The sequence below is a fragment of the Melozone crissalis genome, unplaced genomic scaffold (assembly GCF_028551555.1).
Source record: "Melozone crissalis strain CALT ecotype California unplaced genomic scaffold, PUWL_Pcris_2 ptg000027l_1, whole genome shotgun sequence".
NCBI classification, from domain to species: domain Eukaryota; kingdom Metazoa; phylum Chordata; class Aves; order Passeriformes; family Passerellidae; genus Melozone; species Melozone crissalis.
In genome coordinates, this window is record NW_026535805.1 from 25,628,034 (window position 1) to 25,647,306 (window position 19,273).

Genomic DNA, 19,273 nt, shown 5'->3' on the forward strand with positions numbered 1-19,273 from the left:
AACCACTGTGGACTACTGAGGTCACGGTTAATAAAGAATGACTTCAATTTTATTTTCATATCCTGTTTTTGGTCTAATCACTTGACCTCATTTTAAAATATGGTCTGGATGTAATTCACCATTCCACACAAAGAGACTGATTCTTTTCCCAATTTTACTCTCTTCAGTAATTTCTATTTTATTAAGTCTGATTTACACCAGAGGAACTGAATACATTTTCTCATATTTTTAAAGGAAATCAGCCTCCCAGTTTACAAAGCACAGCTCGATTTAATGGTCCCATTTGGACCTTTTCTGGCTACATGATATACAGCTTCTGTTTAGTATGTGACATAAAAATATGTAGGAATTGTTTGCCCATTGAAATTGAAAAATATGTAGGAATGAGCCCATTGTTTGATTTCTCCTTTTGAGTGGCAGGTAACTCAATTGTCCAATTCCTCATTGTCCAAACTGCATAGACTGCAACTGATGGAATAGCATTTCCCCCACTGGAAGCAAAGTTGCCTCTGGTCTGCATACAGTCTGAAAGCACACTGAACATATTTGTATATTAATTAGAGCTCGTGTGGAAGATCCCCTACCCATAAACAAGTATCTCAGTATTTCAAACAGGCTTTGAATTGTTCAAGTATTGAGCCACCCTGAAGTTCCTTGCTAAGCCATCTGACAGGAAAAGACACCGAAAGGAACATCAAAGGATGTTTGTACCTGTGCAAAACTCTATGTATTTCCTAAAAAATGAAGATGCTGCCAGTCTGAAAGAGCTTTTTGTTTTGTGCTTGTTTTTACTGAACCCCCCTACTGAGAAACTCAGTTTTTAGCAAACAAAAGGAAGACCAAGAATCTAGAAGCTGTGTGGCAGAAGACAGAGAGTCTGCTGTCTGTCCTTCAGCACAAACAGCTAAAAATTGCACTACTGCTAGAATATACTTCCTGGAGCTCTGGCCTTATACACAGGAGAAACACTGCTCGTTGGAAAGAAACACTGTGTCTTGAGTAAGGAATATCCATCATCTTGAATAGAATGTCTATGCAGAGGCAGAAACACAGCACTGACAAGAATGCAGATACCTCAGGTTGCCATAAAAAATCCTTCAGAAAATATTATCTATCAAACTTATGCCTGATCTGAAAGCAAGACTATAATTTAGTGGTAACAAGAATCTCAGATGATCAGACTATTATTTGCTACTGGGCAGCCCTGGGGTCATTTATTTATTCTATTACTAACAGCTCTTTAGTTACTCAAATAATCATACATTTTCATATGTTTCAAAATAGGAATCAAAGAAAAAAAGGAATGCATTTCTAACACTTTAAATTTGTGTTCAGTATAACCTCACAGCTGAAATTCAGTCATAACTATCCGAGTTTTGCAGACCTTCTCCCATGATTCTTGTCAGGACTAATACATGGGTTTTCTCAAGGCAAGCTGACAATTGTTTTCTGGGTTCCAAACAGTGGATTTAGAAAACATAAAACAGGTTGTGAAAATTTCCTATTCTTTTAAAGTTCTAGTCTTTGGACATAGAGTCATCATTTAATATATTGCCCATGATTACTACTGCTGCACTTCACATATCCCACTTTTTACATGCCATGGTTTTGTCTCCTTACTTTCCCATGATCACTCCTCAGAATTATTTTAAACACCTCCAGCTGATGTCTACACACATGGGCACCTGAATCAGTATCAACAGCATATTCAGTAAATTATAATTTTTTAAAAATTTTTAATGACTTTGTTCAGAAAATGTTCGTCTACTGTATTTTGGCAGCAGCTCAAGCTGTGTCTGTGATAGTGCACTGTGAATAAATGGCTTCACGGAACAAGACATCTGGGACTCTGTCTTGGGAAAGCTGGGGTTGCACTGGTGAGGAAATATGGTCTGTGCCAGGGGGATGTGTGGGAGCCAAGCAGGGCACCTGTCAGCTTCCTGGAGCCACCCTTTGGAAGGGGCTCTGGTGCCAGCAGTGAAAGTCTCTTGGGAGTGTGACTGCCAGGGAAACTCATGAATGGGTAGACTGGGGTGTTTCCTTAACAATGACCTCTACTAGAGTAATTCTGTGATGTATAGAAAGAAGCTTTTAAATAGTCGTGGTAAGAGGAGGACAAAAAAATATGAAACAAAGGACATAATACAATTTCCCTTGAGAAGTCAATAAAATAAATGGGATTCCAACACTAATAGGTTTGAAGCCTTCCTGTGATTTCTGAATTAGAAGGCTATGAGCAATTTGGTCTCTCATTTCATTCCCTACAACCTTTTTGTACCAGCCTTGCTCTCTGTTCTGTGGCCACTGTGGAGCTGATCCAGCAAAATACTTTGGCTCTGCCACTCTATGGCTGGCCAGACCAGGCACCTAACACAGAACTTTTCCTTCTACCATTGGATTCTCCATGAGAGAAAATAAAGGCAATATGGTGAAAGACAGAAATAAAGGAAGTGCAAGGAATCAAAGGAAAAATAGCTGTGGGCATGGATAAAAGAGCAAAGATCAAGATTTGTATTTGCTTTTGAGTTGGAAGATATTATAGTCTTTGCTGTAGAAGAAGGAAGATGGGATGAAGAATAACTTGTTTTGGCAATAATTCATGGCTCTGATGGTTTCAAATTGTACAACACAAATTCCTGAGTTTCACTGACTTTCTTCTACATTAGAACCAGTCAGCATAGAGCTCAAGTGCTGCAACGACATAATGCACATAACAATTCTCTTTTTTTCCATACCAAAAAAATTTTTCCTAAACATCTGTTCTACAGTTAGCTAGTTTGCATTACAAATATTCTAAACATTGTCCCACATTACTGGATTTTAGGCACAAAAAAAGATGAACTATTTTGAGAATTTACATCGACTAACACGCAGAGGACTTAAATAGTTTCCATATAAAGCTTTCACATGCCTAAATCAAATACACTACCCTCTCAGAAACAAAAAAAAAATACTTGAAATTATCCCTATGTTTGTAATAGTGGCCTCAGAAAAAAAACTGTACATACAGTGCACATTGTGACAAATGTCTCAGTAAGGATCCCTTCAATAAAGATATGCATATAAATCTTGATATGTCACTTCTAGGGCAGAAACAGAACATTTTGTAATTTTCCTTATTGGGGTTTTTTCCTCTTACAGAAGTAAACATCTGCATCAACTTGTATTTGATTTTGGCCCCTCAGTACTGCATAGCATGGCTTGCTGTGCTGGGAGGGCTTTGTTGATGTTTTAAATATTTCCACATTACTGTTTTAATTCAGATCACAAACACAGCTTTGAAGTCAATTTCCCAATCACCTCCACTACTTGGCTTCAGATCATACAGAATGGTCTTAAGAGCACAGAGCCTTCAGACAGAGCCAACCCAACATGATTTCAGCCCCTAAAAGGCATCCAGTCATGGAACTGGAAAAGGAAGAGCCTGAATGATCTCCAAAATCTGAGTTAGCCACACCCTGAATTTTCCTGGTGCTCCACACTTGTTGCTCATGTAAATGTAGTCTTTGCCTTCATGTGTCTAAACCAGGCTTTTTTTGTGAGTACAATGCTTCCAAGAGGATTATTCTTAAAAACCCCAGTTAATTAAAAGGTCCAATTAAACATCCTTCACCTATGCCAAAACCGTATTATGGTCTCTGATAAATACTGTATTCCCATGTCATCAAATCACTAACAGCCAGACTAAAAACTTTTCCCCATGGTGAAGGTTAATTAAAGAAGAACCATGTGCCCCAACACAACTGCTTTTGTCAGCAAAAGAAATAGGAGCTCTGTAGACAAAGCTTTCTGTCACTTTTGGAAATCAAACATTTTCAGTTGGATGGGAAAAATGGAAAAATAGGTACTGGGAGTCCTTTTTGTGTGTGGTTATAACTGCTGGTTTTCAATAACTGAGATAAAGAACTAAAATGAATATTGGACTATAAACTCTTACACAAACACAAGTGTTCCTTCAGAAGCAGCTTACCCTCGAGTTCATTTCTGCTAGCACAGCTTTTCGAAGGGAACAGACCAATCCTCACAGAAACGTGTTCACAGACAAATTGCCCACGCTGTTCAGCACTGGTATTTGGCAAGGTCTCCAGCCAGATGGGTTTGCTAATGACTTCTGTAAGGTGCTTAAATCAGAAGCTACCGTAACACATGACTGCCATGTCTAATTACCCTGCTAATACAGCTTAGTGGATTTTGTTTGGTATGTAAAAGTCAGAGTTTTTGATGAAAAGTACAGTACAAAATGGTCTTTTAAATTTCAATGTAACCAAAGGCTTGATTGTTTGCCCATATACAACCTTTCCTAAGAACCGTCTCTCAGAACAATTGTTACAGCAGTGACAGACATTTCTTCAATTTATAAAATATTTCTCAGCCAATGTGCACTAACAATAGACATGGAATTTTAGTTGCATGAGTCAAATATATTTTTTAATTATTCAATAATTTTCCATAGGTTTGCCTGAACACATTCAGCAGCCAAGAGGAAACTGGGATAAAACTATGGTCTTGGACTTTTTTTTTCATCAGGGTAACTCAAATGTGCTCATTAGCTTCATGTCATTTTGCAAAGGTATCCTTTTTTTCATGTAGACTTGAAGCTCAGTACTGTACACATACTGTTACATATTTGCACATATGCTAACACTGCAATCAAATTCTCAGTTGCTGGCACAAGAAGATGGCAAGTTATTTCCTGCTACAACTAACATATAAGGAAATATGAAGAAACTAAACCTCTTTTCAACATTTTCTCAGGATGTGTTTGTCAGCAAAGCAGGATTTTTCTTCTCCTAGGCCACTAATCAATGCCTATGACCAGCCCAAACAGCTTTTGTTCAGACTGGGGAAGCCAACTCCTGGGTTCCAGGACAGGATGCACCAAAGAAAATAACTGGTAATGGTGATAATGGTGGCAAACCCTCCTCAATAACAAGGGATCCTGACAGCTCTGAGGGGTGGAACTGCCTCTGGATGGAGAGCCCAGGGACTGAGCTGAACAGAAACCTGAGTAGTTACTGGTAACAATGACTTCAGATAATACAAGATAAAATATTTCAGGTTTAGATTTTTAACATTTATTAAAAAAGCAGGATGTATGTTCATTTCAAATTAAACAGTTAAAAATGTTAAAGCATACAAACAAATCAATTGTGTACTAGCAGCATCCAATTGTTAGAATTTTCTAGAACTCCTCCGTACAGTCTTGGCAAGCTCAAAATATTACAACTTGCAACCAACTGACCTCACCATAGTGCAGATAAAACAAACTTTATAAAAACAACAATTTAAGGTTAAATAAGCTTAAATAAAGGTGTTAAATACAAGACACTTGATCAAAGCTTCTGTACAAAGATAAACAAATTTGGCATTGTACAACTGATTGGTTGGCTCACAGCATACATGATTTCCATAGTTAAGCAGTGTAGCTGTTTAGCTGAACATCAACTATACAAAAGTAACTGAAGTTGGGAGTGGGCTAACCCCAGTGAGCCATTTACAAGGCATGTGTATTTTTAGAAAATCAGAACACTGTTTATATTCAGGCACCATTTGTTCCTGCAAATAAATAATCTCTAATGTATCTGCATCCAAACTAGTGTTAAACACGTCAGTGCTAACATTTTATAAACACAGCTCTGTGACTATTCACTATACCTCCATTCTTATTGCTATGACAATGTGGACTGTGGAAATAAAACTACTGTACATACAAAAAAATAGAGCACCTTTTAAACATTAAAGTATATGTCTGGTTATTCTTTTTATCTTACAATACTGAAGCCCAAGCTAATTTAAATTGCTTTAACATCTTCACCAGCACACCTGAAATGCAGGAACTAAAACCCCAAATATTCCTCTTCAGGCAAGCCCCAGCCAGAGCAACTTCTAAAAATGTCTAAAATGACACTAAGGATTTTTTACATTCATCTGCACACAAACAAGTATCTGCTATTCTCTGCTTTCTTCATATGAATTTAAAGACAGGTTGCCACAGTTCTCTCTCCTTTTCAGATGAATAAAGCTGGACAGAAAATGTAGCAGAAACACCTAAAATGGATTGTGAACACAGTGAAATTATTACCCTGCTATTTCAAAGATACAGCTGTTAGGTTGTTCAAATAAGTATTTTGCAGGGCCCCAGCCATTAGGATTTTTTGTCTATCGTATTAAAAAACCATTCTGTAAATTTCCTCAGTTGAGCAGCTGCTGTTTGAGACTCTTCCTGAAGTCTCATGTTATCTTGTCTCAGGTGCTGCACCTCTGCTTGGAGAACTGCCTTGTCCTGTTTTTCCTGGTTAACAAAGATACAAGTTGAGCAAAGTGAGTAGTTGTGATGACAACATTTATTTTTTTGTTAATATTTCTATGTGAGTCACAACTGTTATATTTTGTTGAGCTCCCTAATCCATTCTGACAACTGTTAACTGTAAGTAATAAATCATATGTGAGAGCCCAAGTTGTAAGTAATCGATTTCAAACAAGGAAGAACAATATCTAATTTCAAAATTTTCCCTTACATGATTACTTTCCTACCAAAAGCAGCCTCATTTCTATTATCCTGGCAATATCTCCAGCTCAGAATTTTGACAGCAAATGAGGCACAAATCAAGTCGTTGCTACATGAGCAAGGTAGCACAAGGCAATAAGTATGACAAAACTGGGGTGCTTACTACTTACCAATGGTGCCCTGTCCATATCCCTATCCTATGGTAAATCCAAAGTACCATAAATAAAGATGAAGTGTTTCCTTTTTTCTGGGGTATGACTATTTGTAGGATTGTTGTTCTGAAGTAAAGAACCATAAACTACTTTGCCTTGGGCCAATTTCCCCACATAACCATTCCCACAGGACCTTCTGCACCTCAGTGCTCCGAGCAACCACTGAGTCCTCCTGTCTAGTTTAACTGATGTACTTCTTTCATGCCCTTGGTGATCTCTCTGCAAAAATAAAACTACTAAAACTGGGGAACAGTTATGGTGCTTGTGGTCTCTTACCTTTCTCAGGTCAGTTTGTAGCTGCCTGAGGATGACTTCCAGCTGGTTTACTTTTCCAGTCAGAGTACTTGGAGCATGTTCCCTGTAAAGTAAACCACTACCTTCACTCTGAGTTAGTGAAAAACATCTTCTTCCCAGCTTTAGCAGAGTTACACTTTTAGTAGTAGCAAAGGAAACCAATCATAGTTAGGAAAATAGAGACAAAACCAGCATCAATAAAAGACTATTACTAGAACATAGAGTCCAACAATATCTGAAATACGGCACTGCTTCTCATGCAAATCAGGCAGAAGTAACAATGATTTTAAGAAGCAATTTTTAGGAATGACTAGCACATACCCTCACAGTGCAAGTCACACTCACTGCTCCATGGTGTGCAGGCACTGTGGTTAACAAGCTGCTTTCTGATAAGCACTAATCTCAAGCAAGATGCAGCAGCAATTACTGCAAACCAAAAGAGCTGTAAAAAGTTCTTTGGTCTGCTGTGCAATAGTGTCATTTGCAGTAAAGGATAAACCTATAGCTTAATGGAGACAAATATTTTGTTTAAAGGTCAAAACATAAAATATTGCCACAGGTTAATCAAATGCATGACTGAGGGAAAATACTGAGATAGCTTCTGTTTTCTGAATGACAATGAGTACTGTGGGAGACAGTCCCGTGTACATTATAGATGCAATTAGCCATCATGTGAGTAATTGTGTCTAAAAGAGAGCAGGTGAAGAGAGAGGCTTTACATTCAAAGCTGAATCAGCTGCTTCATGCAATTGCACAAATCTGACAGGTTTGCCATGGCTAAAAGGGAAAAATCTTTAACAGCCTTTTGCAGTCCTTACTGATCATTAGCCTCAGGAAAGATATGGACTTAAAAGTCATTACAATAAATGTGCTTTACCATATAAGCAAGCTAATTTGTGTAAAATTGGTTCAAATTAAAATGTGATAGTCTAACAAGCAAGAAGACTGTTCCCTCTATTTCCCATTCTTCCACTCCTACAATTGAAGAGCAAAACTAATCAAAGATGTGTTTTTCTTTTAAAATGTAGTGGTGGACAGATTATACTGCTGAATCTATAACAAGAATGATCTTTAAATGAACAAGTACACTCCTTAGAGCAGGATAGGTGGAGAGTCAGGGGGAAAAAAAAGCAATCATTTCTCTCACAGCACTGGGAAGAATTTGGAGAATTGGGTAGTTTGGCATAAAATCTGCAATCCTCTGTTACAGATTCTCTTGATTAATTTACCTCCGTATAAAAGAAAAATTATAGGTTTGCAAATAGCAAATATTTGCTAAGATAGGATAGACCCTGCTCCAAGGTTTGAGATACTTGCTGCCAATTAGATTATTGCATCCTACAGAGTTGAGCTCCTGTTATTAGTTCTATGAAAAAGAAAACAGAAATAAATGTAACAAAAATTATTATTGTAAAGGAGGAATACAGTAAGAAATTTGATTATCTGAAATTCTGCATCTAACCTTGATCTGCATTACAGACCTATTGCAGTGAGACAGAAGTTGATTTGAAGAAACAAAATTTTTCAAAATTAAAGAAATTATAAGTCCAGGCAACAAGTCTGCCATCAAACAGCCATGAAACATGCATACAGGCAATTTGACATGCAACATTAAAAGAAAATCTTTCCTTAAAATAAGAAAAATTAAATAAATCATGCATTTTGAAAGAAACATGCCTCAATTCTGACATACCCCGCATCCTCAAGAAAATCTTTTCCATCTGGGGGACTCTCATCCAAAGGTAACTCCTGTGCTCCTTCCAAGCCCTGAGCTTGCGGCATATCATTCAAGGTGCAGAAAGACGCTACTCTCTGATCTGTAAAAAAGTAACATAAGGATACCTCTAAAACTGGACAAAATAAAAGTCTATATTACAGCCATTATCCTGGTTCGGTTAGCAAAAACGGATGTAGGCTTCTACATCTCAGCTTTGAAGATAACCAGCAGACGTATGCACCAACTAGTTGGCTTCCCCACACCTGCATCCAAAGGCAACCCCAAAGCAATTTTTTCATGTCTATCAGCAGTATGACAGTTTTGTTCAGATCACTTAATGCTGATATGAACAGTAAATTGGTTTTGATGAAATATGCAGAAAACCATTACAGAATTCAGGTCCACAACCAACGACAGTAATAATTCAGCAAAAAGGTTTGCATTTTTTCCATGGACCTAAAGCCCTCAGATTCCCCAGAAATCTTCACTTTTCTTTTCATACTACTTTACTGTCTCAAGCATTTGCAAAAGCTGATGGTAATCTGCATACTTGAAGACCAATAAATTCATACTATTTTTATCAATTGAGCTTTTATTATAGGTATTACTAAAGCACTCTGTTATCTGCATTGAATTTCACTAGAACATAATCTAACAAGCACAGATGCAATTACCTATGGATATACAGTGTGGTTGCCAAAATACATCAGTCACCACATAATAGAAGTATGCCATGCAGATCATCATTGCACAGAACAGGAGTAAATGATGCATTCATTAGGATTTAATTTGTCTTCTTTAAGGGAAAAAAAAAAACAAAACCAAACACCCAAAATCCATATTCTGTGGAGATTGATTTAGCTTATTTCTGCCAAACAAAATCCATGTCTGTAGGCTTGTATGAATTCTGGCGACAACATGCCTGCCTTTCCCTTTCTCCCCTTGCTGTACCACCCCACCAGGCCCAAAGCTTGCATTATCATGCAAACGTGCAAACATAGGAAGTATCAAAAAAAGTTTACAAAAGGCAAAAGCCATCAATCCCAGACCATCACCTAGAAACGGCGTCTGATGACAGAACGGCCCAAATTCTTCATCTGAGTCAAAACCTGGAATAAGATTTAGAATGTTCCTATAAACAACAGAGTCCATCTCCACTGGAGCAGCTGTGGCCCTTGCAGCAGTGGGATGTTCCCGTGCAGTTCCTGCTGTGCTCACTCCCAGCCTTGCCAGGCCATTTCTACTCAACACCAACATCACAGTAAGTATGAGGCGCCGCACCCCACGTCTCTGATAGCAACACCCAGTGTTGTGACGCAGCCTGGCTACTTGTCAGGCTACATAACAACAATCCTTCAAACTCTTAAGGACACAAACAGTGAATACAGGCCTGATCTCTGCAGACAGGAAGGACAAGTTCTACCAAACAAAAATAGGAAATCACTAAAATGCTCTTTGTTGGTTTAAAAAACCCCTTCAGCATAGCACAGATCGCCAATTCATTCTATAATACAATGAACAAAAGTTGCATTTCTGATTTTGTCCAGTTTCAAGACTGCAGCACATTTCCCCTGCTTTTAGCCTTATTTCTGACTACTGATGGTTCTCAACAAATATGAACATGACTATTCCATATGTGCTGACAATAAGGTAAGACTGTAATTTTAAACACATAATCAATGACATCATTTGCAGATTTGAAACCTACTAAGATAAATAGATTTACTTTGTACAGATAAATAAAACTTGGTTTCCCAGAACAAACACAGTATGTAGCCCAGAAACAAGACAGTGTAAACAAGTAGTCTGAAGTACACAGATAATTAATTTCACCTTCATAGTATTAACATTTTCATTAAAACAACTAGTTTTGATAAAGAAAAATTAAGTGTATTTCTGGGTATGATGCTGTAGACCTAGATTCTGCTTCCTCCAAATTACAGATACCCTTCCTATTCAATTGAATCAAAATGTATATACTAAACAGAAGATAATACATGTAAATCTCAGAGGTCTTATTTTTAAATGAGATGTCCCTGCCAAACTCCAAAGAGAGTCCACCCACAGAAAACTATTTACAAATAATATATTGGTCTTTATATCAAAAGTTTAAACAACTGACTTAGCGAGACCAAAGATGAGACAAAAATGAATGTTTAAATTTACAGTAAAAGAGTCATACAGCTGTAACCACTAAGAGTTTGAAGCTGTATTTTCATTGTTCCAGACCACTAACAGAGGCCAGAAAAAACTCCAGGCAATTTTGATGTACTGGAAGAAGAAAAGGCTAAAATGAGTATAGTGCATGAAGCCACTCTCTCATTGTTAAGGTAAAGTCTACCCACAAACATATACTGACATATGCATTGAAGCAAAAAGAGTTACACATGCATGCCCTAGAAATCATCAAATGTTAACTAAATATTGTTATTTTTTCTTTTTCTAGCAGTTTAACACACTACTTTAGTTAAAATAATTATCTGTCATGCTAAATGATCCACTTCTTTCTCATTATATTATGTGTAGCATTACATTTAGCTATGAAGAATTTAAATCAAAGTATTAAAATAACATTAATTATAATAGCACAGATGTTTCTGCAAAGATAAATTTGCATTAAGAAACACTGCATTTTGATTGGCACCAGTAGACATTCATAAAAATCACCTGGAAAAAAAATCAGGAGTTGAAACCACCAATTTTAATGAACAGGGATGTCAGAAGGACTATCTTAGGCTTTTAATGCTCACAACATGACTTATCAAACACTAAATAATTATATTTTAAAGCATAATAAACCCACTTTGAAATAGAACAAATAGTACAAAATTCTACTAATAACAATATTCAATATTTGGTTTTGTGTCAGTTGTCTTTTATGATTGCAGTAGCAGGTATGGACATCCAAAAATGCTTCTCTTTTTTGCCTTTTCCAAAACATGGAAAAGATGGAAAAAGTCATCAACACATGTTGAAAGCCAGTCCTTCTTCCCTAACTTGAAGATCTGTTGGAAGGATAATGTAAAAAGAGAATTGAAAAATTAAATAGCTGATTTTCCCTTAGTCTTCTCTGGGATTTCTACTTTTCCAAATTTGGCATTCCAATTTATTCTCCCATATCTTTATCTTTACTCAGTTGAGTGTGCTTTCTTTCTTTTTGGTTCTTTACCTTCTTATTTTTTCACCCCAACTACTCTCCCTCTTTTGCTGTACAGTCACATAGAATCCTATCTATTTTTTATTCTTTGCTCCAGGGATGGACACAGGAACATTACAACAGAGTATTTCCATCATGTGAACTCCTCCCTGGTTATGTCTCTCTGCACTTCCCAATTAAATAAGAGACAGAACTGGAAGTAGCTGATCCATGTATGGCAGAAATGGGAGGATTCCCCTTGCTACTGACTGGACTTATGTTAGCATGCATGCCAAACATAATCTCTGGAGAGATATCAGAATCAAAACCATGTCTTGCAAAGGAAGAAGTGCAGAGTGTTAAAATAATGCTCCACTGTGCTCCAGCTTATGGGCACTGACCCTCCACAGAGGCAGCTCAAGCAAAGAACCCTGCAGCTTCTGGAGCTTGTGGATTTAATGCATGCACAGCTCTCCATTACACTGTGAACACCTGTCTTAGGAATAACAGAGGATTTTCAGAAAAAGCTTGAAGTAAAATATTCAGCTTTGCACAAAGGTTTTTCTCAAGCAAATGCAGTGAAAAATTAAATCCTGACAAAGAGAAAAGCATTACCACCATACTTTCAATTAAAAACAAAACAAAACAATAGTAATAGCATCTTCCATCAGGATCAAGGCTTCAGCTGAATAAAAGCTACTACTAATAAACAGCCTTGTCCACTCTTCCTCTGAGGAGAGGAACAAAGTGAAAAATGAGACTACTGCTCTTGCTACACCCACACGTAAACTCTGAGTATGGATGATGGTAGCAAAAATCTTCCTACTAATTTAGTTCTTAATCCAACTGACGGCAACAATATAAGCACCTAAAAAGTCTACATCTAACACTAATCAAGATACAAATGCTTTTTAAGACAGAGATGAAAGATCATAAGGCCCACACTAGGGTTGTTGAACTGATCAAATGATATAAATTGTCAACACATAATCTAGAGAGATAACAAGGAAAAAAGTATGACCTTGGAATCAGATTGGTAATACTGATAAACTCATATTAAGAAAAGACATTGTACAAAGAAAAAATTAAAGACCAATTTTTAAGACCAATATCTAGGTTCTAGAAGAGAACACAATTTCAAAATATCAGGCTGGCAAAGCCAAACTAGAGAAAACCTCTAATTTCACGGGTTCAGTATTAAAAAATTCTTATCATTTTAGTGATCCTTTTCATTGAAAGTGGGGAGGCAGGTATTTTGTTTACTTTTTTGGGTTTTTTAATATGGTCCTATATGAAATGTCGTCCCATTTTCATCGAGTTTAAAAAAAAAGATCAAAGCAGTTTTATATTCAGAAGTGGACAAACTTTAGAATCATCCACTCTCTTTTTCTCATTGATGGAATGCAGAACAGTAATTCCAAGCTATTTTTAAAAAGAATGTTGAAGCAGCTTCTAAGTAAACAATATTAAAATACACATGGAAACTGTACTGTTAATTCATATGCAACACATTTCTTTCCAGTGATCTTTTATGACATGCCATCAGTTATTCTTTTTTAAATTACTTTCAAATTGCAAGACATAGGATGAAGTTGAATAAGGGTTTAAAAATTCCATTCCCTGAAAAGGTTTCTAGTTGCAGCACTATGAATTTAGTCAAAACATTGTATAAATCATCTACCATATACAGAGATATTTGTACTGTAGAGTCCTAAACAGAAAAGAATTATATTCCTTCATACAAAAATAGATTATTATTTACTACTCAAAATCTTACAATAAACCAAAAAACATATAATAAATAGCTTCTGTCTTACAACTCAGACCATCAGTTCTTCAGCATTATCTACAGCTATATCTAAGTTATTTGCAATTAAAACCCAACAAGTCAATACCCTTCCTCCCTAGGATACAGCACTGTAGGTTAGCTGTATTGTTCTACCTCTCATTCTCAAATTCAAATGTAATTACACTTACATAACACTTAGCAAAGTGAAATTATTTTAATCATGATACTATGTAGTAAAAAGAATGAAAATCTATTAGTTTTCAAAGAAAGCTAAAAATAGAGGAGCATAACTGGTACAGAATGATCTTTCACTCAGCTGAAATCAACATTTTTATTAGCATTTTAAAATATTCTTCAAGTACAAAGTTACAGAGCTAGTCATTTACTGATGTAAACCTTTTTTCAGTAGTTGAAGATGTCAGTAACAAATAGCAAGGTGTTCCCTGAGCGATTGAACATAGGAATGCATGGGAAGAGCTGTCAAGATTCTCAGTGTCACAGTAGTTCCTGCCAGCTACCACAGCCATGTTTGAGCAGTATTGAATAGTAATGAATGCACATCAGGTCAAGAAATAATGCAGTTCTTCAAATTCCTAATCATTGCTGTTGGTTTGGGTTTTCACAATGCCATTTAAATTAGTGCAACAAGTAGTTCTGAAGAGCTTTTGGTCAAAGTGTACTATAATCACTTTATGCTTTGGGAAGGAATCAGAAAACTGATTAAAAGAAGTTAAGAAAAGATCCAAATCACTAAGTTCACAGACAGTTTTCACAAAGTTAAGACCTGTATCTTACACAATGATGACTGTGGTAACGTCATCCCTTATTCATAGATTACATTCAGTAACGAAAGCAACACCAGTTAATGAGGGCAGCACTAAACAAACACCTCTCAAACAACAAAACACCAACACTCAAATGTGTATATTCATATAAACACTCAAACCAACATCTGCTTTCTCTGCTTAGACATTAAGTGTAGGTTTAGCTCCCAGAGGCAGATGAGGTTTTTTTCCTTGGTTAATCTGGTTCCATAATTTAATAAAGCACACCCGGTCTGCATCCTGTACCCCAAATCCTGCTACTGCAAAATACACTGTACATTTCTCCTGGTCTTCAAGGGCTTATGAAAACTGACAGGGAGACAGGGATCACAACATCATTTGGACTACACATGCCCGTTTATAAACACAACACAACAAACTCTGTGTCATTCCCAGTTTCATTTTAAACATCTAACTTAAACTGTTTTGAATCTCTCCTTCAAAGATCTGACCTTGCAATTGATTACAGAAGACACTTAGGCACTAAAGTAGAGGAATTGCATCTAAAATGGATATAGAGAGTATCATGAAGACCCCAAATTTTCAGTGACAATCTTCCACACTGAGAATTGATATTGCCAAAAGAACTAAAGGGCTACAGAGGCAAACACTATATTTTTGCAATTCAAAATGTGGCTAAACAATATATATTAAAAAAAAAGTTTGTGTACTGAACATTGATCTTTATTCAAATTTTCCTGTTACCTTCAAACGCTCGTGCAGCATCTACCAGGTGAGACCAGTCTAGCCCTGTGGCAGTGTCTGGCAGGGGCATCAGGCCAGGATCATTGAATTTGGCTTTATCAGATAAGGACCCATCTGAGAACCAGAATTCATCTAAACAATAAACACAATAATTAGTCTTCCTATAACAATTATGTACAATTAATTTTGAAGCTACTATAATGATCTGTAAAAAATGTATAAGCAAAAAGTGCTTGCCTTGATTTGCCTTGTGTTTGTCTTTTCCTGTTCAATACTCAGTAGGGGTGGAACAATCTCTAAATGTTGGCAAAGTAAGATGGCACAGTTTTAAGGGGTATTTTTGGTGCCACTGCACATGGTGTGTCCCTCACATTTTCATATGAACGCTATGTGAGCAGGCAACATCCATTCTAAAGCACAGCATGTTACACCTGAATACTGAGCAGAAAAGTTGCTACATACACCAAGTTATATTTGTGAAGCAACATGAAAGATATATACATGCAGAGTTTTACTCTGAAACTGTAAATATTCCTGTTCCAGAAGCAATTAAATAAACCACGTGCTTTTCTTTTAATGCATTTGTAAATTCTAGCCTATATCCAAATCTCCCTTTCGCATTGAAAACATTACCCTATTAGTTTAACATCTGCAGCTGTATCTCTGAGGATGTAAGACTTGGTGAGATTTCAGAGTGAGCCGTAACACACTGTAAAAGGTACACAGATCATATATTAAATGAAATGCATACACTATAAACTGTTCAAACAAACCTCTCAGTTATGCACATTCTAGAATGTACTACAAATATACATTTCCGTATAGGAGATGCTAATTTTCGTAATTTTCTTGAATATCTTCACATGTTCCTAATTTGTCCATAGCAATCTCCACTCTGATCAATGTGAATATGTTAAAAAAAAAACTGAACAGACACACAGTTTCTTAAAACTGATCATAAACCAAAACTATTGTTTGCAATCACATTTCATCTTAACCATAAAGCCAGCAATGGAATATAATAATTTCATCACATAGTATTGTCAGGCAAAGAGAATTTTTGTTTCAAACATATCCACTCCAATGAAACAAAAAGGTCAAAATAGTAATTTTTTTCTCAAATATTTCAGGAGGAAATTTCCATCTAGTCATTCCAGTGATTTAAACTATAATACTGAAGATGAGTATTTTTTTCCCAGGAAAAGACCAAACACAAAAAACAATGAAGGAAGAAATGCATTCACACAAGTGGAAGATACATTAGCGTTTAAGGAAACGGCATGCTGTCATTGTCCTGATATTAATGTCCATTTGACTTAAAGATTCTGACCTAAAAATCCAAAGAGAGTAGGCTGTTACAAACCATTCCACTGCACAGAGCAATGATTCACACATATGATATGCTCTATTCTTTCCAGAAACCTTGCTTAAAAAGAATACAAAATACGAGGAAAAAGAAAGTGAAGGAGGGTTACAATCCTCTGTCAAAAATTGGAAGTCCCTGCAGAAGAGGTTGCAATTCTCTTTACTGTGGAATTTATCTTGTTCTACACTTTTATGAAAGATGCAGTATTGTTACATTACATTTGGAAGTGGCTTGACAAAACTCTGTAGAAATGTCCTTCTCAATATCTACTCTCAGTATGTAAAAGTGGATGTTACATGACATGGAAAATATAATATAGACATATATTCTACTCATATATCTGTACTAAGATTTTATTTTCAGTTCTGTATAAACATACATAAAGCCTTATCTAAGGCTGCCTTTGTGCAAATACATTGAAAGCTGAAAGTCAGAGCAGGCTCTGAGATTCTGTATATGACTTGGGAATGGTGAGAACCTTATTTGTGCAAGTACAAATGTTTCATACATCCCTGTTGTGGAAAATAGACAGAATACCTTATTTGAAAGACTGGCAAGCCAGCTTTTGGTTCTAGACCAGCAGGCAGGCCCTAAGGGACAGCCCTTGCTTTTGTGTGATCAGCCTGAGAGGCTGATTGTGAAACCTGTCAGGAAGAAGCCTGCTCCCAGCGCAACGCTGCCAGCTCTCCAAATTAAAGTGTAGGAGTGATATATTCACCAGTAGTCATCCTTCCTTATGCATTGTCTCTGTGAGAACCTCAGTTCACCTTAGGGTGGATCCTATTCAATCCTGCATAAGCCCTGACAGAGCCACTCAACTGCAGAAAGCCTGCCAGGGTAGAGATTTGAATATTGATAGCTCTGAAAATGCAAGTGCTCATGCTGATGGCTGAAAGTCTAAGTGGAATAACTGAACAGGCATAAGTATACCACCACAGAATAATTCATTTTCAAGACATAAATTGTGTTCTTCTGCAATGGGGGAGCAAAAAGAGAGGGAAGAAGAAAAAGAATAAAAATGCCAAGCATGAGCTCTAATAACATGGGCCTTGGTGCCTTTGAATTTCAGAGAATATTGTTTGCATTCCAGGAGTGCTCTGGGCGAGATAAATTATTTGTGGCCTCCTGTACTTGCATTTCTTCTCTGCTCCTCTTTACCTTGCTGTTGCCTTACTCTGTCTGTGTAGGACTGCCACATCAGCAGCTGTTGCCTCTTTCCCTTTTTGATTTGTGCAAAGGTGACAAGTGATGCTTAAGCATTCCCACCTCTGTACATCCAGAAGGACATGCCTAATCTAGTAGGCCACTACTTTACTGTGCACAAGACTGACTTTTGAAGCAACAAAATTTCCTTTGAGGAAACATTTTCAGTGTTGTCTTCAGTTTTAAAGATTGTTTTATTTGTTGTACTCCTTTTGGCATAAAATTATTAATCTTGTAGTTTCCAGTCTTTTCAGTTGTGTCACTTCCTACACTTAGGAATTCTATTGATTTTTATTACTGATGCATAAAAGTATAAAGCACTATCAAGAAATATTTTTAAAATTTTGTGGTCAGTTCAGTTTCCAACACAGCTCCTGAAATTGGTGGTTATTGGTCCCACATACATCCATATACAAAAAGTAACTAGTTATGCAGAAAGAAGAAGGATTCACCTGACTTAACCTATATTACTTCCAAGACAATTATCCTGCTTTAGTTGGAACTGCTACTTTTATGCAGAGACTGTAGATAATGAAAAAACTATCATCTGCTAAGTACTCCTTGCTTCAAACTAGACATGTCATTTAACAAGTAAATTCTCTCCAAAGAAGCTGCGGGTGAAGAAATGTATCAAATCTCACACAAATGTAAATCCCACACTCTATGGGATGTCTGTTTTTCTTTCCTGCAATCAGTAATTATATCTCTATAGTCCTCTTATGCAAAAAAATCCGTCTGCTGAACCCTTTCCTTCTTTAGTTTTGCCCAGGGTTCCCCTGCTTCAAGGATGCCAGCCTGTTCAAAGGCCCTCAGGCACATGTGCTCCTGATAACTGCGTTTTCCTTCCCTTCTCTTACTGAAGACAGCCTCATGTTGTAGTAAGGTGAACCATTCACTGTGTGAGAACAGGTAACACCAAACATGCTCTCCTTCAGTTGTGTGAATTAATCAACAGCCTTTATCTGCTTGCTGACAAACTGATTTCCAAACTCCTGCCACTGCACATCACCAATATACAGTGATGCTCTTTCATTTTAATACTGCTTCTTATCAACAAGTTTAGTTTTGGATTGAAGTTAACATGGGCAGTAAGGCAGTTTGAAGATAAGACTTTCATCTATGAACATAGTTGCAGAGACAGTTCCTGCACTTCTGGCATCTTTTTCCTTATGCCATGTATAATCTGAGAACTTTCAGAATTTGTCAGTATGTCACTGTAAAATATTCCCTTCCTTATGACCCTCTTCACTGCAACAGTTCTGCACCTCACTCCTTTCCTCACAGCACAGGAACATCCTGCCCTTATCACTTAGGGCATTTTCTTTCCCCTCTCTTTTTGTGCTTCATGATAGACTGAACCATGGTGCCTGATGTGTAAATCAGATTGTCTCCATGTGTTTCCCTGGGTTCCCCACCTAAGTTATTACACTAGTTCAGTATCAGTGGTTCTCATTGTTTTAATTCTTTCCCTGCTCATTCACCTGCCATGAATTTGCAAGAAGGGCATAGATTTGTACCT

At 36.9% G+C, this 19,273-nt stretch overlaps 1 protein-coding gene across 5 annotated transcripts in view; it reads right to left on the reverse strand.

Moving 5' to 3' along the window:
- Positions 1–5,052: 5,052 nt before the first annotated feature.
- Positions 5,053–19,273, reverse strand: part of SIPA1L2 (signal induced proliferation associated 1 like 2) — a 127,662-nt gene continuing 113,441 nt past the window's right edge. For 2 of the 5 annotated variants that reach the window (XM_054279500.1, XM_054279499.1), the window contains exons 19-23: positions 15,186–15,317; positions 9,787–9,840; positions 8,708–8,831; positions 6,997–7,078; positions 5,053–6,292 (exon numbers count right to left, since the gene is read on the reverse strand). In XM_054279500.1, the coding sequence (XP_054135475.1) occupies positions 6,146–6,292; positions 6,997–7,078; positions 8,708–8,831; positions 9,787–9,840; positions 15,186–15,317 (539 nt within the window). In that variant the 3' untranslated portion in view covers positions 5,053–6,145. The remainder of the gene's footprint in view (positions 6,293–6,996; positions 7,079–8,707; positions 8,832–9,786; positions 9,841–15,185; positions 15,318–19,273) is intronic. The other 3 variants (XM_054279502.1, XM_054279501.1, XM_054279503.1) reach the window with 3 other exon arrangements.